The sequence below is a fragment of the Sparus aurata genome, chromosome 20, assembly GCF_900880675.1.
Source record: "Sparus aurata chromosome 20, fSpaAur1.1, whole genome shotgun sequence".
In the NCBI taxonomy this organism is placed as follows: domain Eukaryota; kingdom Metazoa; phylum Chordata; class Actinopteri; order Spariformes; family Sparidae; genus Sparus; species Sparus aurata.
The window spans coordinates 7,263,107-7,284,189 of NC_044206.1; the positions used below are offsets into that span (position 1 = coordinate 7,263,107).

The 21,083-nt window shown below is 44.9% G+C and overlaps 1 protein-coding gene across 17 annotated transcripts in view; it reads right to left on the reverse strand.

Moving 5' to 3' along the window:
- The window catches only part of cacna1g (calcium channel, voltage-dependent, T type, alpha 1G subunit), a 275,131-nt gene extending 254,729 nt beyond the window's left edge, over positions 1–20,402 (reverse strand). For 12 of the 17 annotated variants that reach the window (XM_030399310.1, XM_030399319.1, XM_030399309.1 and 9 more), the window contains exons 1-2: positions 19,507–20,396; positions 18,548–18,865 (exon numbers count right to left, since the gene is read on the reverse strand). In XM_030399310.1, the coding sequence (XP_030255170.1) occupies positions 18,548–18,858 (311 nt within the window). In that variant the 5' untranslated portion in view covers positions 18,859–18,865; positions 19,507–20,396. Of the gene's footprint in view, positions 1–18,547; positions 18,866–19,052; positions 19,184–19,506 lie in introns of those variants that run through there. The other 5 variants (XM_030399315.1, XM_030399314.1, XM_030399313.1 and 2 more) reach the window with 3 other exon arrangements.
- Positions 20,403–21,083: the final 681 nt, after the last annotated feature.

Consider the following 21,083-nt stretch of genomic DNA (forward strand, 5'->3'; position numbering starts at 1 on the left):
ATGCATGTTGGTGGGGTAATGTATCTATTTGGGTTTTGTAAGACTAATAACTGTAATATGAAGATGGTGAAAAATAGCAACACATTGTTTTCATGCGGTACCACTAAACTACTGTGGTACTTTCTTAAGGCTGGGAGACCTCACAACTATTATAATTGTGTGGGAATAGCCAATCCTGCTGATGGTGTTATATGTTTATGTGGGTTATTTGGACCAGTTTCATAACCGGTGAAAAGTTCCTTGTCGAATGGTTAAGAAATCATCTTGAGACGACCGAAAGCAGCTCACTGTTGTGCATGTAAACACACCGTATCCTTGTAGTAGCTCCGATTGTGTGAGATCATGACATACACTATTGTATATCAATGAGCAGGACAGCTTTATGGCAACATTTGATTTGAAGGACTTTCGCATCAATATGATTCAGTACTTTAATTTGTTAGGCACCGGATTCTGTCAATAAACACATCATTCTATCTGTTTTTTTTATCTATTTAAAAAATCTTAATTGAATGTCCGGTAAATTTACAATCACAGTACATATTGACAAAGCAATACAAAATTGAAGATTTAACTCACGCTACTATGCCGTAATTCATGCTACAATCTTTAATTATAATCAAAGCACGTTATCAGATCCATCGCAAGGCGCACAACGACTGACTGCACATTATAGAGATCTAACGCTGTCATGTGAGATAACGAGTGGGACAAGCGAACAATAACTACATGGTTGCGTGGTGGTTCTATCAAGAGAAACGCAGCACGAGAGCGGCTTTCGTTCAACACACGAGCGCGCAAGAAGGATGAAGGCAAACAAACCAGAGCTCCCCTGCGAGCCACAGGCACACGGTTTTATTTATGAATTTAATTTGTGTTTTTCTTAAAGAGGCACTTGGCGGCCTGCCTCGACACAGAGGGGAGTTAGGACCCAGAGGAGGACAGCCAGGGAGCACTTTTAAATTAGAAGCAGACGCCTTTCTCTCTCTCTCTCTGTGTCTCTCGCTCTCTCTCAAAAGACAAAGAGACAAGGAGGAAGTGAGGGGAGAGGGAAGAAGAGAGAGACAGAGGAATCTGGAACTGGTTTTGTAGCCACATCTTGTAGGAAATCCTGAACAGAGCATGTTAACGAGGGACACCGAAACCACGAGCGCCGAGGCTCCCCTCCCTGCAACTTTGTGTGTATGTGTGTGTATCAAAAAAAGTACAACACACACTCTCAGATAGAGCACATTGGCCCACTGAGCCACTGCTGACAAACACACAATGTAAGCCATACTGTACACACACAGACAAACACACACATACACACATATGGCAGGGACTTGCAGCTACAAAATGCTTCAACACAGATAAACACACTCACACTGGATTACATATTGCACAAACAAACATAGAGTACTGGCTTATTTCGTGTCACCAACAGACACACACACACACAGACACACACCTCTCCGGGGACTAGACAGGGTTTCCCTCTCAGTCTACATCTGCAAACTGTATGCAGTTACCCAGGGATGATTGCAAAACTCACACGCACACACGCACACACACACACACACACACACATGCAACAGAGCAGTGAGACCTCCCCATGTGCCCCATCAGGCCAAGCTATGCTGCGTTGGCCTATATGAAGACTAATAAAGAACAGATCTTACATAATGGTGCGCAACAGTACGCACACTTGTTAAACACACACACACACACACACACACACACAGTGGGGGGAGAGTGGGAATGAGGGAACAGGGAGGATGATATAGTGGTGACTAAGAGGAAATATTAATCAAGACAAAAAGCAGATTTCGCCCTCTTTTCTCATCCTGCATGTGGGATGATCTTCGCCCTCGGGTGGAGCGCATGCATTTTTCTCCCAGAAGTGATACTGTCACATTTATGATTGCGTGGGAGCCTCTGGATGCAATATGTGTGACAGAGGAAGAGGGTCCAAATGTTTGAGTTTAGGTGGCGTTTGTATCCGCGTGGGATGCAGCGGGTATTGTAGATTGTTAGCATGTGCCGTTGAGCTGTTGTTGCCATGCAAGTGTTGGCCACTGGTGGGCTTTACAGATATATAGATATCTTTTTATTACTTTGTCCAACTCCTTTCATTACTCCTCACCTCACAGTGGAGTTACTGGTCTTGCATGCCTTTGTCTGACACAGTAATGCTAAACAGTATTCACAAAGCAAAGTGTATGAAATTTGAATGAATGAATATGTTAAGGTGGTTATTTGAACATCACAAGACAGCTAGGCTAACTGTTTCAGGGTAAACATGTTCCAGATCTATCTGCGTGTACAGAGATGAAGTTCTCACAGCGGATATTTTGACTTGTCATCGTATGAGAAGCACAGGTGTCAATACCTTGACATTAAAAACTAGGTCAAATAACAGCTCTAATCTGAAAGAGGTTAGCTGTAGTAATGGCTGGTGGTAATATCAGCTAATATCTGCTCAGTGTTTGGTTTTACTGTCAAGAAATGTACTGTTGGTTTCACCACGCTGATTGACCATATTTCCAGCCACAGCGGGTTGCTGTGTTATATTCTTTTTAAGCAAAAAAGCAACACTAAACCCACTGTACGCTACCTGCCCAACAAAAAAAGGGCAGACAGACAAAGTAAGCTCCTAGCTAGTAAATGCAGCGGAGCATTGCTCCATGCCATGTTGGATGTGTAAATCGGTATCTGTCTCCTAACATACTTTGCTATACAAACTTCATGAGGTGATGAAATGTTGATGATTTATTTTTGCAGCTTGTCTTGTTTAGTAGTTTGACATCTTTGGAAATAAGCGTATTTACTTGTGGAAACCAAATTCCAGGGGAAACATTTTGAGATATAATATATACATTTGTGAGCCTGACAGGCTCTGGTTGTCAGATTTTGTTAGATATCTCATGTTTACCGGCTGCTGGCTCCGGCTTTATACGTAGCATACAAAGTTCCTTTCCAAAAAAGTAATATTTTAAGTATGTTAAGTAGTTTTGTGACTCCAGTAAAACTGTCCAGCCTATGAATAGAGCAGGCCTTGAAACTTATATGAAGACCTGACAGTCTTTCTCCCGCAATCTGATGCTCTATTCTGCTTGAACTCTGCTTCAAATTCCTGACATGCTGTTTTATTCTAAATAAAAATGTGCTGAATTCACTGTTTTCAAAGCTGACACTTTCACTTGTCACAGCAGGAATAGCACAGATGAAACTAAAAAGATTACAATGGCTCTGTTCTATTTCAGTGTCCCAGTAAGCCACGCCAGTGAACCAGCATGCTCACTAGCAGTTCCTGAAACTGGAGCTCCTAAATGAGTTCAGCCAGTATTAATGTCATTACTTGCCCATTTGCTTTTCCTGATTTGTCATCAAATCGCAGCCTCAGTACTTTCAAGATTACACACCTCTCTTAACAATTCCACAAATAATTTGCATTTTACTGACAATTAAAAATGCACATCAGTGATATACACATCCATATCTTCTATTCTTCACTGCTCACATACGTTTCACTTAATATTTGTGTGAAACACAGCTGCTGTTGAGCCCCTGCACAAAGATCACTATCATCAGGTGCTAACGCACTGATCTGTGACATTCGTCTAACAGATTACACCTGTTTCACCTGACCTTGTAAACGCCTTTAAATCTGGTAAGCTTCAGGCTCCTGGGACTGCATCCCATTCCCTCCTCAGCTGATCCCAGCACAGGTGCAGCAGCGACAAGGATGCTGAGGCCCAGCACTCTTAACAAAATGCTGCGATCTGATTCTGGAGCAGCCACTATCGCACAGTCACCCCTGGGACATTAAGCTCTAATGGCTGCGAAACTGTAAATGTCACAGTGATTTGGGCCAAACGCCATGGGGAGAGAGCCCAGAAGTGTGTGTGTGTGTGTGTGTGTGTGTGTGCGCTTGCGTTTGCGTGTGTCTATTGTCATGTCAGTGCCACTGCCAGAGCAAAACGGATCACAGTGAAAGGGCACTGAAGTGAAGCGGAGTAATTACAGTATGACAAAAGTAAGTACACAGACAACATACATACACACACACACATACACGTATACACACACAGCCCCATATATTAGCTGTACACAAGCCAACTGCACACCCAAATATGGAAAATATACCATACATACACAGAGTTGACTAATGTTTGCAGACTGAAGCTTTGCATGCCATGCCGGTGGGTAATCCCTGTAGTCATACATACAAGAATTACCGACCGCTCATTAAACTCTGTATCCCCTTTAGTTAATGATGTTTAAAGTACTGAGTTCTCTCACAGCACATACATTTTACAGAGATAACAGTCAGTAATACAAAAAGAGGTTCAAGATGTGACAAAGACACAGACAAAAGCAGGCTTCTCATTTCCTGGCTGGTCACCATCATTTCCCCAGCTGAAATGACAACTGTTGCTGGCTGTCGCTAGCTAGCTAGCAAACTAGGCTAACATTAGCCCCATGGCCTGGTTGAACCCTCGGCGGACCTTAATGTTTCCAGCGTCTCGTTTTAAAAAGGAATCCATCAAAGGGCATTAATTATGCACTCGGTGGCTATATAAATTATGTTATTCTAAAAGCTAAAGCTTACATTTCCCAAACAAAAAGACAAACATCCTCATCAGTTACACATTTTGAAATGAAAAACAACAACGTTTGCATTGTTGAGCTACTCACGCTAAGTATCCACTATGATAAGGAAAAATGTAAAATTGTGTACAACAGCTTTCGGTTGTTTAGGTCATATATTCGCACTTGGAAAAGCAAGAGGTCATGCTCTTTCGTCCATGTTTTCAAAACAAAAACGGGGGATGTGCTACCATGATGGGTGTTTTACTTGGGTTGTGTCGATACTGATATGGGTAACGGAAAGGCCTTTGTTAGTCTATATGTTAGTCTGTAAGTCTATTGACCGATCCGACACCATGTCATTTATGTAATAGGAACTGGGCCCTGCTACTCATAAGGAGCGTCCCTCAGACACCTGTTTGCCACAATATAAGGCAAGTGACTTGTGTTACTTCAAGCACTTCCAGATAACAATATCCACAGAGGATTATTAGTATGCAGCTGCTAAAAAACAAGTTCAACACACCTTCATCAGATCGGTCCTTGATGTTGGCCAAAATTCAGTTGTTGAAACCAGTATCACAATACTGTCGCATGAATCTCAGAAGCAAAGCTTGGTTAGGTTATTACTTTGGGTTGCGATTAGCAGGACATGCAGTCATCTAAAGCATATGTTTAAACACTTAATGTTTATCTATTCCTCATACTTCTGCTCTTGTATCAATGGTATTGAAAAGAATAAATATATATATATATATATATATATATATATATATATAGATATATATATATATATATATAATATATATATATATATATATATATATATATATATATATATATATAGATATACATACATACACACACACACACACATATGCAGTGACTAAGCCATGATTGGACAGTCTTTGTTCTGGGGAGAGATTCAGCAAGTGGTCAATTGCGCTGACCGAGCACTCGCTCATGCATACACACAACACATGTGCTCATCAATACATGGCCACACTTTCAAAACCAGCTCCTCCTTCCTACTGTTGGCTGTTTCTTAATTACACACACCACAGGGGGATTAGACACAACAGACGTCCATGATGACTGAAAACACAAACACACATGCTAACACACACACACAAACACACGTCCCCTCTGGTGGTCATCCATGGCTGGTAGAGTTCATTAGTTTCCACCCAGCCTTTATTGTATCTGTATTAATTGAAACAAACTTGGCTTAGCGCACATGTTATGCTGAACAGCGCCGCGAGCTTCAGGCACATTGCGGAACCAGAGCGCTAATTGAGTGAATGACGATCACGCAATTTGCTGCTGTATGATTACACTGTGTAATATATTGCTTTTACATTAATGGAAGACATTTATTAAAGCAATGGACTACAGGAGCTATAGCTGAACAAGGCTTTGGACAGGCCGCACATGCACACAGATGCACTGGGCCGAGAGGCCAGCGGACATATCATGACTCTTATATAAGCTTCCCGCCCCCAGAGGTATTTATATCCCTCGTTTGTTATCTATAATAAGACATCTCCGTTTTTTTTCTAACTCCTTCACCAGACTCCCCGGTCCTGCTGCGGGAAAATCCTGATTAGTGTCCTGATGACTTGACAGAGAGCGATCGAGATAGAGATACAGAGACGGGGAGGGAGGAGGAGAGAGGTGGAGGGAGGGACATGAAAAAAGAGCAGAAAAATGACAAAGAAGATGTATTTCTGTACGTGTCTGCATGTGTCTGAATTATTGACAATACTGGCAATTCCACCGCAGGCTGATTTGACAGTCGACTGATTTGACGCCCTAAACGTTTCTCTCTTGAGATGAGCATGTGTGTGTGTGTGTGTGTGTGTGTGTGTTGGTGCTGAAGATAAGACCAGCAGTCATTTTCTGGGGATTGTCAACGCCTAGTTAGCTCCAAGTTAGTGACGCAGCCTAAAAGAGTACTCGTGTCAGACATGGCACCTCCTGCTGTGCTGCTCCCTAATCAATCTAGGGTGGAAAAAAGATAACTGCTGGAAATCAGGAGATGCTATCAGAGGAACTATCAGCAGAAGGTGGAGCGGGAATGTGTCAGAACGGAAAAGGAAGACGGGAAAGGAGAGGAAGGGGACAAAAACCGATTGCTGTTGTTCTCAATGTTTCAATGTTTGATGTGAAAAAAGGAAAGGGTTTCAAGTGTTATGGAGAGAGGGGGGAAGGAGAAGAGAAGGAGTTAGCAAGGACGCGGAGGGAGAGAGGTTCCGGCTATGACGTGGGACAAATGCAGCCGCAGTAAGACGGTTAAAGATAACTCGATTCAGGTGCCCGATGAGATTTTTTGCTGTGTAAGAGTAAGTGTATAGCTCGCCCACCCGTTCTTCAGAACCCCCAACCTCCCCCCCCCCCCTCTTCTGCTGCCACTCTGTGCAGCCAAGCTCCAGTCTTCTACAATATCCTAATGAGAAAAAGCTGGTAGGAAAATCCTGGACTGAGTCCTACATAAACTTACAGCCATCTCACGGAACAGCCCATGGAGAGGGTGGGGGTGGGTGGGAGGGTGGGGGGGTGGGTGGGGGGGATGAAAAAGCACATTGAAAGAGAGCAAAACATAAAACAAATCTAGAGAGGTCATCTCCTCAGTCCTGTCTGTACACTATTTATGTGTATAGACTGTGGGTTGTATGTATTCATAAGCCCATCTTTACAGTTGAATGAACAAACAGAGGAAACCCCTCCTGTTTCCAGGACTAAACTCGAGATCTGTGTACTATTTTTGAGCATATTAGCATAGAGGGTTGACTATTTTTTCCCTGCTAATGTTAGAGTATGTGTCAACCAATCAACCAACGAACTTGTCAAGCAACCAACCAACAACCCCACCAGTTAAAGAGCCCACCATCCGACCAGTCAACCCCGCCTGCCAACCAGCCAAACAATCGACCAACCAAACACCCAGCCAGTCGACACACCGGTCTACTAACCAGTCAGTCAACCCAACCACCAACCAATCTGACAAAATACCCGAAATCACGCAATAAACGCATAAACCAGTAAAACAATGAACTACCCAATTAGTCAAACAAGTAAATAAACCATCCACTCAAACAATGAACCAATCACAATACCCAACCAGTTAACCTATCAATCTACCAACAAGTAAAACAACATTCTAACCACCCAACTACTCAAAAACACCCAACCATCCTAACAGTGAACCAACCAACAAACAAAACTATCCAGACAATCAAATGGACCAATAATCTAACCAGTATGCCGTTCCTGATCATTAACTGCAGATGACAGTGACAGAATTGTTTGTTTTTTTAATGCATCTTAATCATGTCAAGCCATTTTCTGGTGCAGCAGTAATTAACTGCAGGGATTTATCTGCACTAATTGTTTTCCTTGTACAAATAATTGATTGAAAATCAGTGACAAATTTGCTGCGTAGAGAGACACACACACACACACACACACACAAACACACACACACACACACACACACGTGACTGCATGTGAAACCGCAGACAGTATGAGAGAGGAGATCCTTCAGCTGGAGGCTTGCAAGATTATGAGCGTGTGACACACACACACACACTATGAAGTGATTCTTTTTACAGGGCCACAGCCGAGTTCTTTAAGACGGCACGTCTGTAAAAGTCTCCACTCCGTCCCTCCCTCTCCGTTTCACGACCTCCTGTTTTCAGACACCTCTGCTGCTCCTCTTTTCTCTTTTCCTCTCACTCTCCTTCCTTCTTCCTCCATTGGGGAGCGAGCCTGTGGTTTTTACAGGATTCACATTAATTTGTTAACTAGGCCACCGGAGTCACGGGGGTGGAAGAGCACAGCACAGTCTGAGGAGAAGAAATAAGGCAACGCAACAAAACACAAGTGTGTAAAAGTTGGCTGCTGCCGCCTCGCCCTCAATCAAAGAGTCACACTTACAAAGACAAACAAGGGACCTCAGAACAATCCAGGGTGTGAGGTTTTCACTCGTTTCTACTCAGTTCTGGGTCTTCAGGCAAACTCATCAATCATTATCAGACCAATTTAGAGACATCAAAAATATGTTCAGACGTTCACGCACAGGCACCCGTACATGCTGACACATACGCACAATGGAATACACAATATAGAGAGACAGTGAGAGTGCTTCCTGCTGCTGTCTGGCAGTCTACAGTGGAGTTTGCGGTTTGCCCCTGAATCACTGTGGTCGGAGCCTCACGGGGTGTGTATCAGGTTAGCCAGTCCTCCCCTGCCAACACACACACACACAAACACACAGAGGCAGCCGCCAGGCCCAGCCCACAAACACAGCTGTAAGTAACCGGGTTACCAAGAGAGACCACGTTATGCAAGTAATCAGAGATGATGGCTTTACCAGAGAACAGTCGTAAACCACAGCTTCAGTCTGCAGAGCGCGACTTTGAATCCAAAGATGCAGCAATTCAGTCTATTCCCCGGTGTAAAGATAATACTGGGAAGGCATTCCACTGGTCAGACAGGCAGACACCTGCGAGACAGACTAGAGGACTTGTCTAGTTATTTGTTGAGAAGTGCCTGGAGCACCTATTCCTCCAAATTTCTGTCTGTGCTACTCTTCAGCAGCAACTATGAAAGCCAAACTGTGTTTCAAATCATAACCAACCAAGAACAAATATGGGATGGCCGGAATTACCAGTAGCCGTCTACAGTGTCTCTAAACTCATTATAAAGTACATTCCCCCAGCTTTAATTTAGAGTCATGTCATACTCACTGCTGCTCTCATTTTCACTTTTGAGAACACAAATACTAGTCTTAGCCACTAATTGATTCCAGTCTTGCCATTTTTCTCGATCAATTTTCGAGCTATGCAGTCTCTGCGAAAGCCAACACTTCCTGTAGTTTCTTCATATGATAAAACCTGCCAATAAAAGGGAGGCTGATGTGGTAATACTGCAAGTGCTGAGTTTTTATTCCTGGAACAGGTAAGACACAACACGCAGTTAGTTCTGTGTTAGCATTAACTGGGAAACTTGAGAATAAAGGACTGTGGCTGAAAAAAGTTCTCCAGTGAGTTAACCGATGAGGTAAATGAAGGCCTCAGTCCCGACTTTAACCAAAGTGGGCCATGACGCTTTTTAACCACCATTTTTCCAGCTGAACAAGACATTTCCTCCCAAACATTTCGAAACAAACCTTCAGATCTAACATACAGTGCATACAAATACAAAAGGCATATAACTTTTCACTACTATTGCATATGGCATAGCCAGAATTTGCTGTGCCCAGTTCATTGGGGGAAATCCATTCTGTCTCTTATGGACACAGAAGACTTTACAGACTTTGAGTTCTGTTTTCTTTAGTTTTGTGCTGAGGCTGAAAAATCAATATACTCATGGGGGAAACTGAATGGAGCAGTGACATGTAGATACACTACAGTGCACTTCAAAACACACTTCAATACACTATGGAGTACACTTGACTGCACATGAGATTTCTATGAGGGGGAATTCATTTGTAGTGGCAATAGCAGTTGCAACAAGATGCTCAATGTACCCATGTTTTGTCTGGGCTGAATGATTCCCTGCTATTGCTTTTGCAACATGTAGTAATTAGGGATGTACAGTATTGGATTTCTGCTGGCATGCCAATATTTTCCAAGTCATTGTAGCCAACTGCCAGTGAAAAAGCCGATACATATATACAAATGTTTCTCAACCTAAATGTAGGCACCAAGTTTCTCTTGTAGTGGAATAAACACTTTATTATGCCGGCACGATGGCCCATTGGCAAATCAAGACATGCAATACTGTTGCTATACATTCCAGCTATATCGCGGTACACAGTATATTCCTTCGACATCTTGAAATCTCCTCAAAAGCGCTTCGTAATCGCAAGGACCGGGCTCATACTCATACTGTGTGAATAAATGCTTTGATTCCGCGATTGCAACATCATTTAAGGGATGACTAATGGCACTTTCACAAAACTTTAGCACTGAGATTTTTTGGTAAATATTCATCAGTAATGTGGATATGATGACTCAGTGGGTAAAGAGAAGTTATTAGAACAAAAAGAACAGTCTGGTATGTTCAGAAAGTGTCATTATAATGCAGCCAACCGAGAAATTAATACACACTGTATGTCATATCACAACATAACAATATGTGCACAAGGGTAAAGTGATCTCGTCGTCCTGTCATCGTGTTCATCATGTGTCGATATGTCATTTTAAAGCCTTTATCGCCCGATTTCATTTGACACCATGCTGTGCAACAAAGGACGGGAAAGGGTTTCCCTCAGGAAAACCTCCCGAACGCCAGGTGTGTAGAGCAGAAAATGTAAAAAGCTGTAATGAGGTGACTATAGGTTCAAACTACAGCGCTGTAGCAATAAGCGATAGAAGGGAGAAAAACGAGTAGCAGGCTGAGCACAAAGAAGGGTTTTCTTTGTGCTCAGCTTGTTTGCAGTTTAACAGCTTAAACAAAGCTCCTCATTAAGAACAGACCTCATACTGCGTCGTCTACTCACACCTCGCTGCAGTCTGAGCTTGCCTCGGACTCGCTCGCTTCCACTGTGTGTCTCTCTCTCTCTCTCTCTCTCTCTCTCGCTCTCTCTCCACCACTTTCTGATTGTCACTCCTGTTATTCGTCAATAATTGGCACTTTCAACGTGACTGTGGCTGAATCACAGAATTTCACACACACACACAAACACACACACACACACTGTATAGTGTGTCAAGAGTTTGTCATCGCCACTAAACTGATCTATCACTGTTGTCACTGCATCAGTGTTTGGATCGGGTCCAACACATTATGCAAGAAGAATCTTCACTTTCTTTGAACAACCTTCGGGCCTGTGAGTGTGTGCTGAAGGTGTATGCAACAGATGTTAGTTGGGTTTCAAGAGACTGGCACTTTCGGGACGGCTGCACAATACGGACAACAAACACATCAGTGCAATTATTGTGGTAAGGATTTGGATCTGTGTATGATCAACACTCATTTCCTTCAGCTGAAGCCAAGAGCAAAGGCTCGGTGACTAACGGCGATAAATTCAACAAACTAACATTAAATTCTGAATGCAACAAAGATTTCCTAGCACAGTAACAAAGCTCTACGCCCACACACACACGCCTACATGAATACCAGCTAAAGTCAGCGCTCGGTGCTTTTGACTGTAGCTGTGTTCTCTCTGTGATTTCACTGAGCTCACAGAAAAGTGTCATTGGATCCATATTTGGCTGTCTTTTTTTTTAACTCTCCATTTATAATGATTTCCTAAAGAGTGCACATAAGCATTTTAGCTATGGGTTTATCATGTTGGTGCAGAGAGCAATGTAATGTAGGAGGTCTTTCCAGTAAAAGGTCTCATATTATGCGCTTTTACAGTTTCCTGTGTCCAAAGGTTTAAATGCTTCACTGTTCAGAAAACACATTATTGTTCTCATACTGTCTATTGCTGGAGCTCCTCTATTTAGACTCTTTAAGGACCCACTCCCAAAAAGCCCAGTCTGCTCTGATTGGTTAACTCTCACAGGCCTGTACAGGCACCACCCACTGTGTTTCCGCATCCCAACCTTAAAAATGTCCTAATGGCTTGTTTGAAAGCACAGTTTCTGAATACAGACTAGGACTGGGCTGATGGACGATACAGGGTGACAGTTGGAGATTCAGGTCAAAGCACTACATATGCAGTGGTGGGCTACTAAGCAACCGCCACCATGTGCCAATTCGGCAGACATCGCCTAACCCTAATCCAAACTGTGTGTAGTTATCCGTTGCTTCACCATTTTTATACTTTTGCGGTATTTACATAGCATCTAGAGCTCCTCTAAAATCGAGAAAAGGTATGAAAGCCTCACTTTCTACAATATGGTACCTTCGCATTTTGCTCTATTGAGAATATAGAAAGCACAACTTGTCGCTGCTTCTTCGTGGATGGATTCGTATTCATGTTCATTCATGACTGGTGCAAAATGTAACTTGTAAGAAAGACATTATCTGCCTCTACTTATAGGAAACTGATGCTAACATCAATGTTAAAGTAAACTAGAAAATGGTACTTGAAGCTACACCAGTCTATATTTTTATATTAACAAAAGAAAAAATGACTATGTGTAATGTGAAATAACAATCCCATAATATGTCCGATTATACAATCCGACTTAAAGTTCAGCTCAGCAGGTTCCTTCGGCCCTATAAAGTGTTTTAGCACCTTTCAGCTAATTGTTTTGGTTTGTCTGGCCCACAGACAGCCCCAGGCAGCTGTTTTAGAGCAAAATAATACCTGATAAACTGACTGTACATCACCTGACTAGCACCATCCAATCCACTGACAGAATTCAGGACACCCAGGTGAACAACCTCACTGCGAATGAGCCAAATATTTCTCTCAGGAATTCACAGAGACCAAAAACAGAGCCAAAATTAGAGTAACAGAACACCAATCAAATGCTGCCAATGCTCTGTGTCTGCTGGATGTGTAAACAGGCAACTGCTAGTCCTCGAAAGTTCTGAACAGGCTTTAACCAGTTAGGGTGGTGTCTGATTGGTCAACAGTGAGCCAAAAACTGTTTTCTGATTGATCAAAAACTCATCAACCCTAGCACCAACTGAGAAACAACTGGTCACTGGTGAAGTTAAGTGAATGGTCGGCAACTGACCGGGAAGACTTCTGATGCGTCAACAGCATCTTCTTCACGTGAACACTGCCAGACGGACGAGCTGCGTTTCACATAAAAACCTGTGTTTGACTATCTTTATCTAATCTGCGCATGTGTTCAATTCACTGGTTAATTTTTAATACGGTTGTGTGGTGCAGCTCATAAATACACGTGCAAAACACACACACACACACACACACAGATACACACAGATACACACACTCCAACACAGATACACATCCCTTGCAGCGAGCACTTTACATGCAAAATACATGCAAGTCACATCACATGCTCAGCGAGACACATGAATCTAAGACTCCCCCTACACAGACAACACACACACACGCACACACACACACACACTCCACACACACACAGAAGCCTCGCATGTTTAAGTCAATGAATACTTCATCATACATAATATCTCGGTGCATAAGCAGCGTTCAGGTCGGAATGCCAGTGAGTTGGAGAGAACATACAGTTTCAGCTCATGTAGAGAAGATGTGCGCACGCACGCACGCACGCACACACACACACACACACACACACACACAACCACATAGTACGCTATCTTCTAAAATGTAGACAGATGATCACATGCACCTATGATAGAAGTTCAGATAGAATTTGCGATGAGGATCAAACTCTCAAACTGCGAAAAAGTTGGAGAGTGGGGTGGGGGTGGTGGGTAGATGGAGAAAATATGAAAGTGAAGTTGATGGCGGGTGCAGGCCTACATCTTCACCTCTTAAAAAATGCTCTCTGAAATCCCACTCGGCTCTCCAACCAAGGTTTTATTTGACTTTCTCCTTCTTTTCTCCCCATGCGCTCTGTCTCTCCCTTTTTTCCTCTTCTTCTAGTGATTTTGGAGACTGTCAGAGATGGCACCCACACACACACACACACACACACACACACACACAACCCCACTCGCTCTCCAAGCCAACATGAGGCTTTTAACTCCAGAGGAGGAAAGAAGCGACGGGTCGGGGAGAAAAGAGAAGCCTAAGAAGGAGAAGAGGAGGAGAAGGAGGTGGAGGAGGAGGGATGAGGGGAGAACAGGCGACGGGGAGGGCCGGAGACATTTTCTGCTGATTAAGTAAGTGTTTGCTTCGGCTTCCATTATTTGACAGACGCATCGGAGCGACGCGCTAACGAATGCGAAAGCCCGCTTTGCTGGACTATAGAGCAAGAGAGGGAATCGGAAGGAAAAAACAAATCTGCGGAACGTTTCGCCAAAAAAAGGAGCGAGCGGTTTGTCGCCCGTCCAATGAGGCTCTCTCAACGTGATGACAAACACCTATTCTGGCCAGGTGTCCTCCCTCACTGTTCTGGGGCCATGTAATCCTCTCCTTAAATCAGTGTGAGCAAAAGGATAGAGAGGGAAAGAGCGCTGGATGTGTTCCCAAACTCCCCTCCTCCTCCTCCGTCTTGGCACAGCATCCAGCTCCCCGCCAGAGAGGAGACACCTACGGGAGTCCTGTGGAAGTGTGTGTTTGTGTGTGTGTGTGTGTGCGCGCTGCTTACACAACCTCACTCACTCTCTCTCACACACACAAACACACAAAAGCTCTCACTCTCTATCATACACAGATTCTGCAGGAATCATTAGCAAAACCAGCAGAGGGAATTTCACACAGGCCGGGCAAAACATCACTCAGAGCGTACACCCCAGGGGTCTTCAATTAGACCCTAAATACCTCAGCGAGTATCCAGGGGTCCTAATTACTTCAGACTGCTGCAAATGGCCGCAGGCCGCCTAAGGCCGAGGGCTTACCGAGGATATGCCTGTTTAGAATAGATTCTGGCCCCGAGATCAGTCGGATTTTCCTGTGTTGTTGGTCTACAGCATCAGACAGAAGAAGAAGAGCCGAGGCAGAGCTGGCTGCTGCTGGTGTGCTGCGGATGTATTTATAGCAGGAGAAAGAGAGACTACCGCACGATTAATTCTTTAGCCAGAAAGCGGAGAGGGAGGCCGAGAGAGCGGCAGAGGAGGGCCACGGATCAAGAGAGGAAGAGTTAAAAATATAGCAAAAAAAAAAAAAAAAAAGAAAAAAGAAAAACATCTCTGTGGAAACAAAGCATGAGTGTGCACACAGATTCCACACATCGGAGCGCGCACACACGCGGGGGGGGGCCGCGGAGACAGATCGATCTCAGGAACGTAACAGTGCATTACACAAGCGGTGACCTTTTCCCAAATCTGCACAGATAGACATTAAAGGGCAAAACGAGAAGAGGGGACGTTCAAATACAATCCCCGCGGCACTGGGGACGCATGTGCACCACGCATACAGAGGGACATTCAAACATTGCCACTAATCAACCCAAAGTCAATTTCGACGCGTTCAAACAATCGTTACATCTCAAAGGGCGGGCTTGTAAAACGTTGTCAAACAGATCTCAAAGCCACACACACCCAGCTCCACAAGAATTAGCCACCGTCAGAAAAAGGATGTCAGGTCAGACAGGCAGGGGGGATCGTACAAAGCTTCCAGGGCATGTAACCAATTTCAGGACGAGACGCCGCACATTCAGTCCAGACCGCAACGCACCGACTCATTTGGCAGCACATCCGAGCAACGGGCTGCGACTTCAGGTCAGCATTTATCACGCTGGATAGGGTACACTGCGCATCCCGACGCGTACGCCAAAAGGTTAGAGGTCGGAGCGTTGAGCTAGCCAAACGTAACAGAGGAGGTCAACAAGTGCATGATGCCGAATGGAAGTTATGTGAAACAGCAATAGGAGTTTGCAAGAGGCTGCGTGGTGACAGTGGCCGCCTTGCAAGATCTCAGAAGTTATTTGATTGGATCGTTTTGCGGTTACGGTTAAGACGGAGTGGATTTGGCAGCTTCTCACTATAACTGAAGACAAATGGACGATGCTTCAAAATAACTGGTTCATCTTCTAATCATTTTTCAAGCTATGAGGCCAAAGATGACCCTGTTCCAGTGTGTCAGATTTGAGCTTTTTCTGCTTTTCATTTGATTTTGTGATGGTCCATTCACTCTCTTTGGTCGGAAAAAAAACTATGTCACTGGGGCTTTGTTGTGATGGGAATTTTTCAAGCAAACAACTCATTGAGAAAAGAAACTGGCAGATCATTCAATAATGAAAATGACTGAACGATTTATCTGCTACTGTGGGGAAAACAGAAGCTATGGCTCGTCGTTGAAACCGTCATAGTCATCTAGAGATTTGCAGAGCTATTGATCGCCAGTCGTACCAAGGGAAGAGTGATCGTACAAATGCGACTTTACATCATACTGATACAAGTACTACTTCATTTTCAGGTAGCTAAATTATAACGAAACTGAAACCCCTATTTGTGCTTATAAAAGTAAACAACTGGTGTGCACCACCATTTATATCGGTGTGTGGGTGGTACTATAGCTGGTCCGAGGATAACATTAACTTTATCACCTTATCGCAGTCCCAAACCATCCCAACAGGTGTCTCTTATCAGGTTACTGATAGGAGGCTGAGCAATGTAAAACAGTATGTAGGTACAATAACGATTTCTCCAGCAAAAACAAAGGACAAATTACAAATGACTTATTCTTATATATTCTGCATTTTCATAGTGCGGAAATCGGGTCTTCTAGGTCAAATTGGGATTCTTACGGTTGCTTTGGACAATAGCCAGGCCGTTAGCCGTTACCACGTTACTAATGCTGTCTTTTGGACAGCGGCCCCAACAGTAACACCACAGGGAAACACTAGGAGAGGACTAGGAAAAGTTGTCAAATTCCTCTTTAAATAATCCTCTTGTATCACTTTTAGATACAATCTTAAGGCACAGGGTCAAGTTCAAATAGGAATGCATGCTAATATTGGAGTCTCAGGGGGGGGGGGGGGTCTGTGAAGTAATGTTTGAGAGCTCCTCACTTGGATAATAGAACCAAGCATCACCAATGCTCCCTTAGGAGCCACGAGGGACACATGTGGCCCCGCTGCTATAAAAGTCTATTTGTAAGAGCTTTAAAGATTTGACATTTACAGACATCGCAAAACCAGCTGTGATCAGCTGGGAGACCAACACGGGATGAAAGATGACAGGAGGACAACAGTAGAAGACAAAGCGGCATCAGGGGGGGTAAAAGAGATGCAAGTGCAAGCCGCCGTCGCCGTCGTGGACAGCGTTCATGGGGGGGGGGGGGCTAACATGGCATCTCAATTAACACACTGACAAATGAGGAAACAGGGGGGGAATTAGGATGTGAAGCAACAGACAAGGCAGAGGGGCACGGATGGATGGAGAGAGGAGGAGGCGTGGGAGGGAGGCAGACAGGGGAGGCAGGAGTGGAGGTAATCCGAGTGACATTAGCGCACATACACACAGCACCTAGGGAAAAAAAACAAAAAAAAACAAAGACTGAAACCTCCGGAGCGGAGCACGATTGGCCAAGGAAGCATTCCTTCCCAATGCTCTCTCACATCCAGCGACCAAAACCTCACACACACGCGCACACACACACACACACACACACACAAAAGAAAGACAGACATTAAGAGACCGAGTCTCCAGTGCCTCCTTTCTCTCCCCCTCCTGCTCTCCTCCTCTCCAGAGAGGTGAATCAGTGCAGGTCTGTACACTTATGAATCAATAATACACTTCAGTGGCAGGAATGATTCAATAGGGGCTCTACGACTTGAATAGACTCCACCCCTCTGCCGCTGTTCACCCCGACAGAAAAAAAAAAGGCGACCGCTCAATAAACAGCCGGTCCAGGTGTGTATCAATAAACTAATTATAACACGCCGCCTCCTCTCTGTGGAGCTCCATAGATTTCCATCACCTCGCATTCGTTATGAATAATCGATCAGGAGCTAACACCACACTCAGAGGAATCGGAGCGCGACGTGGGAACAGTAAAGATGGTGAACGTGGGCTCCAGGGGGCCAAAACACAAACACAACAGGCACGAAAACACACACACACACACACACACACACACACAAGTACTGTCAGGTGAGTGCAGCTCCAATGTGACCACTCACATTTGAGTCAAACAGACCTGAGAGCAGCTCTTTCTGTACAGATTAAGTCACACAGCTTGTTCACTGGATAATAGGAACAAGGTGGATCAACACACACACACACACACACACACACAAACCCTGATGGATGTCAAATCCTGGATGTCTCAGCAGACCATGTGCTTACTCTGAGATCCCCCCTCTGATGGTCTTTCAGTAATAACCCATGAGGTCAACTGGAAAAAGCTGCTCAGGCAAGCAGGTGTTTCTTACCTGCCACAGGTGGAGAAGCGCGCGCGCGTGTGCGCATGAGCAGACTCCTACTCTCAAAAAGTAAAAATAAAGGATATGGGTTGCAGACCATCTTGAGACACCAGCTCCGAGGCCGGGTGGTTTGTTTCAGGTAGAAGAAGACCACGGGGGCCAGGGTGGGGTAGGGCAGGTTCTCCCCGCCGCAGGCCGACGCTTCCTCCCCGGTCGTAGAGATCCCGTCAGGCGCCGGGGACGCCGGCTCCACCACCACCTCGCTGCGCTCCCCGCCACCTATCCCGACCCCGGACAGGTCGTTGAGCCGGATGAAAGTCCTCGGGAGAGAGGACCGACCCTCAGAGCCCCTGGCGTCGGGGACCCCGGAGAGATTTCCCCCATCCTCGGCCATCATTCACCCCCTGCAAAGCAAAAAGGGGGCGACCGCAAGCGTGTGATCAGATACAGTAAATACAGCTGACGGCCATGGAAACGTCTGCAGCATTATTAAGATTCCATTCAATATCAAGTAACCGGCTGATTTGCATTCCGGAATCAAATCCACCAACTTTCCATATGGTTACAACACATCCTGATGCACATACTCACAATGTTCCATCTAAAGAATGTGTTAACAGGCAACAGTAGGGCGCAGCGGTGCTGCTGGAGGGGCTATTTTGGGAAAAAAATATGCGCACACCTCATCGAAAAATCATTGCATACATTTTCTATTGGCATGAAAAAAAATGTCACTAACAAGATTTTTTTTTTTTATTTTTTTTTTTATGGATGCAGATCAACTCAGCAGATATTTGCTGCCGCGAGCTCCTGATGAGCCCCTCCAAAGAAAAAATTCACGCGGGGCTCGCATTCCTTTTCATCAGAAACAATGCCAAAATCTCCCTCTCATCAGCAACAACAGCCCGCCTCTGCTCCAATACTCGTTTCCGAAACTTCAGTTTTAATCAATGAATCTATCAGCACTACATTCATTTGGAACTGATTTGTTGCAGTCCATTTCTCCTAAATGAGTGCCGGAGCATCTTTCCGTTCGATTTATTACCTGTAATGGACTCGGTAGATGTGCCCAAAGCGCGCTCAGTCATCGCATGATCAGTTTTTGTCGTGGCTGTAAAGTCCACACCAGCCTGAAGACAAGACTGATATATATATATATACCCGGTTGGTAAGAAGGAGAGACGAGGAGGGAAGAGATAAAGAAAAAGAGGAGCGAGGGGGGAGAAAGCAGAGGAGAGGGTCTTGTGGGTTTTGGTGCGTCTGGCGGACCGGGTAGTTTCCAGGTGGTGCGCTTCTGCTGCGCGGGGTCCGACTCAACGGACGCGGTGCGCCCAGGCCCCCCTGTCTCCGATGTCCAAGCTTCTCCCGGGGCCTCACCAACACTTCAGAGCCATCCCCCGTTAGAAACCAAAAAAAAAAAAAAAAAAAAAAAAAGGAACCGTGAGGCGTGCGTCTACTTCAGCCTCAGGTAAAATATTAGCACCGCGCAAAAACTTCTTGACGGTTCCTTTTCTCCTCCACGGAGCTGATGGACAAATAGAAATAAGGACAATTAGAGATCTATTCGTTTTCCCCGCGTTTTCCTCCGCTTCAAATGAAGAATCCAGTACTTTTTCTCCGCATCCACAGGCGGTTTTCAGCGCATATCCCGCATCAGGGTTTTTAAAGATCCAATGGAGATGCTGCTGCACATCCTGTCGCAGAACACAAACAGGCGTCAAAGAGGCGACCTTTGGTATTTTTTTCTAAATATCGCTAAACACCACCCCTCTCCATTGCTGCACTCTCGAACGACCGGGCGCTCCTGCTCTCACTCTTGTCTCCCTCCAGACTGTATTCGGTCGGTTCCGTCCATCAGCGAAGCTCACACAGCTGGATGAGGGGATCCTAACTTCTCACTCCCCGCCCAACGAGCGCCCGCTCTGCGCCAATCACGGCGCGTCCTGAGTTGGAGCTCCCTCATCACCGGCCGGGCTGGGTGTCAATCCGAACCGCGGCGCGGGGAGGAGGGGGGGGGCGAAACAGCTGGAATCTTATTGTCAGCCGTCAGCCAATGAGGGGCGAGGGAGCGAAGGTATCCAGCAGCATCGCCGCGTGATTGGCGCAGAGTTTATTATGGGGAGTTTTGAGGGGGGGAAAAAGTTTCCAGATTATTCAATTAAGCAGAGAACGGACCGTTTGTATTGGTTATAGTAACGCAACAGAAGTAAAAGACAAACAGCAATCATCAACAGTCATTCTCGTGTTATCATAATAAAATGAAATGTGATATTGCTGTGATAACAATGAGACTGTTTTTTTGCTTTTTTTTTTTTATTTATGTTGCCAGATTTGGGGACCACGTTCCCTGGGTGGGTGCGCTGGCATGTGTGCTGGTGGCCACTAGGGGAAGATGTTTCCCCAGGCTTTCCTGCCTCACACACATGCGCGCACGCACGCACACACACACACACACACACACACACTCAGTACCAACAGCTGGTTAAGGGAATAGCAGGTTGTGCTCTGTAGTTTTTAAGTGACATAGTGCCTTGGATTTACAACCCCTGTTGCAAGTCTATTATTTTTCCATGTTTTTAGGATTCTACACAAACCTGATGCACACACACACACACACACATA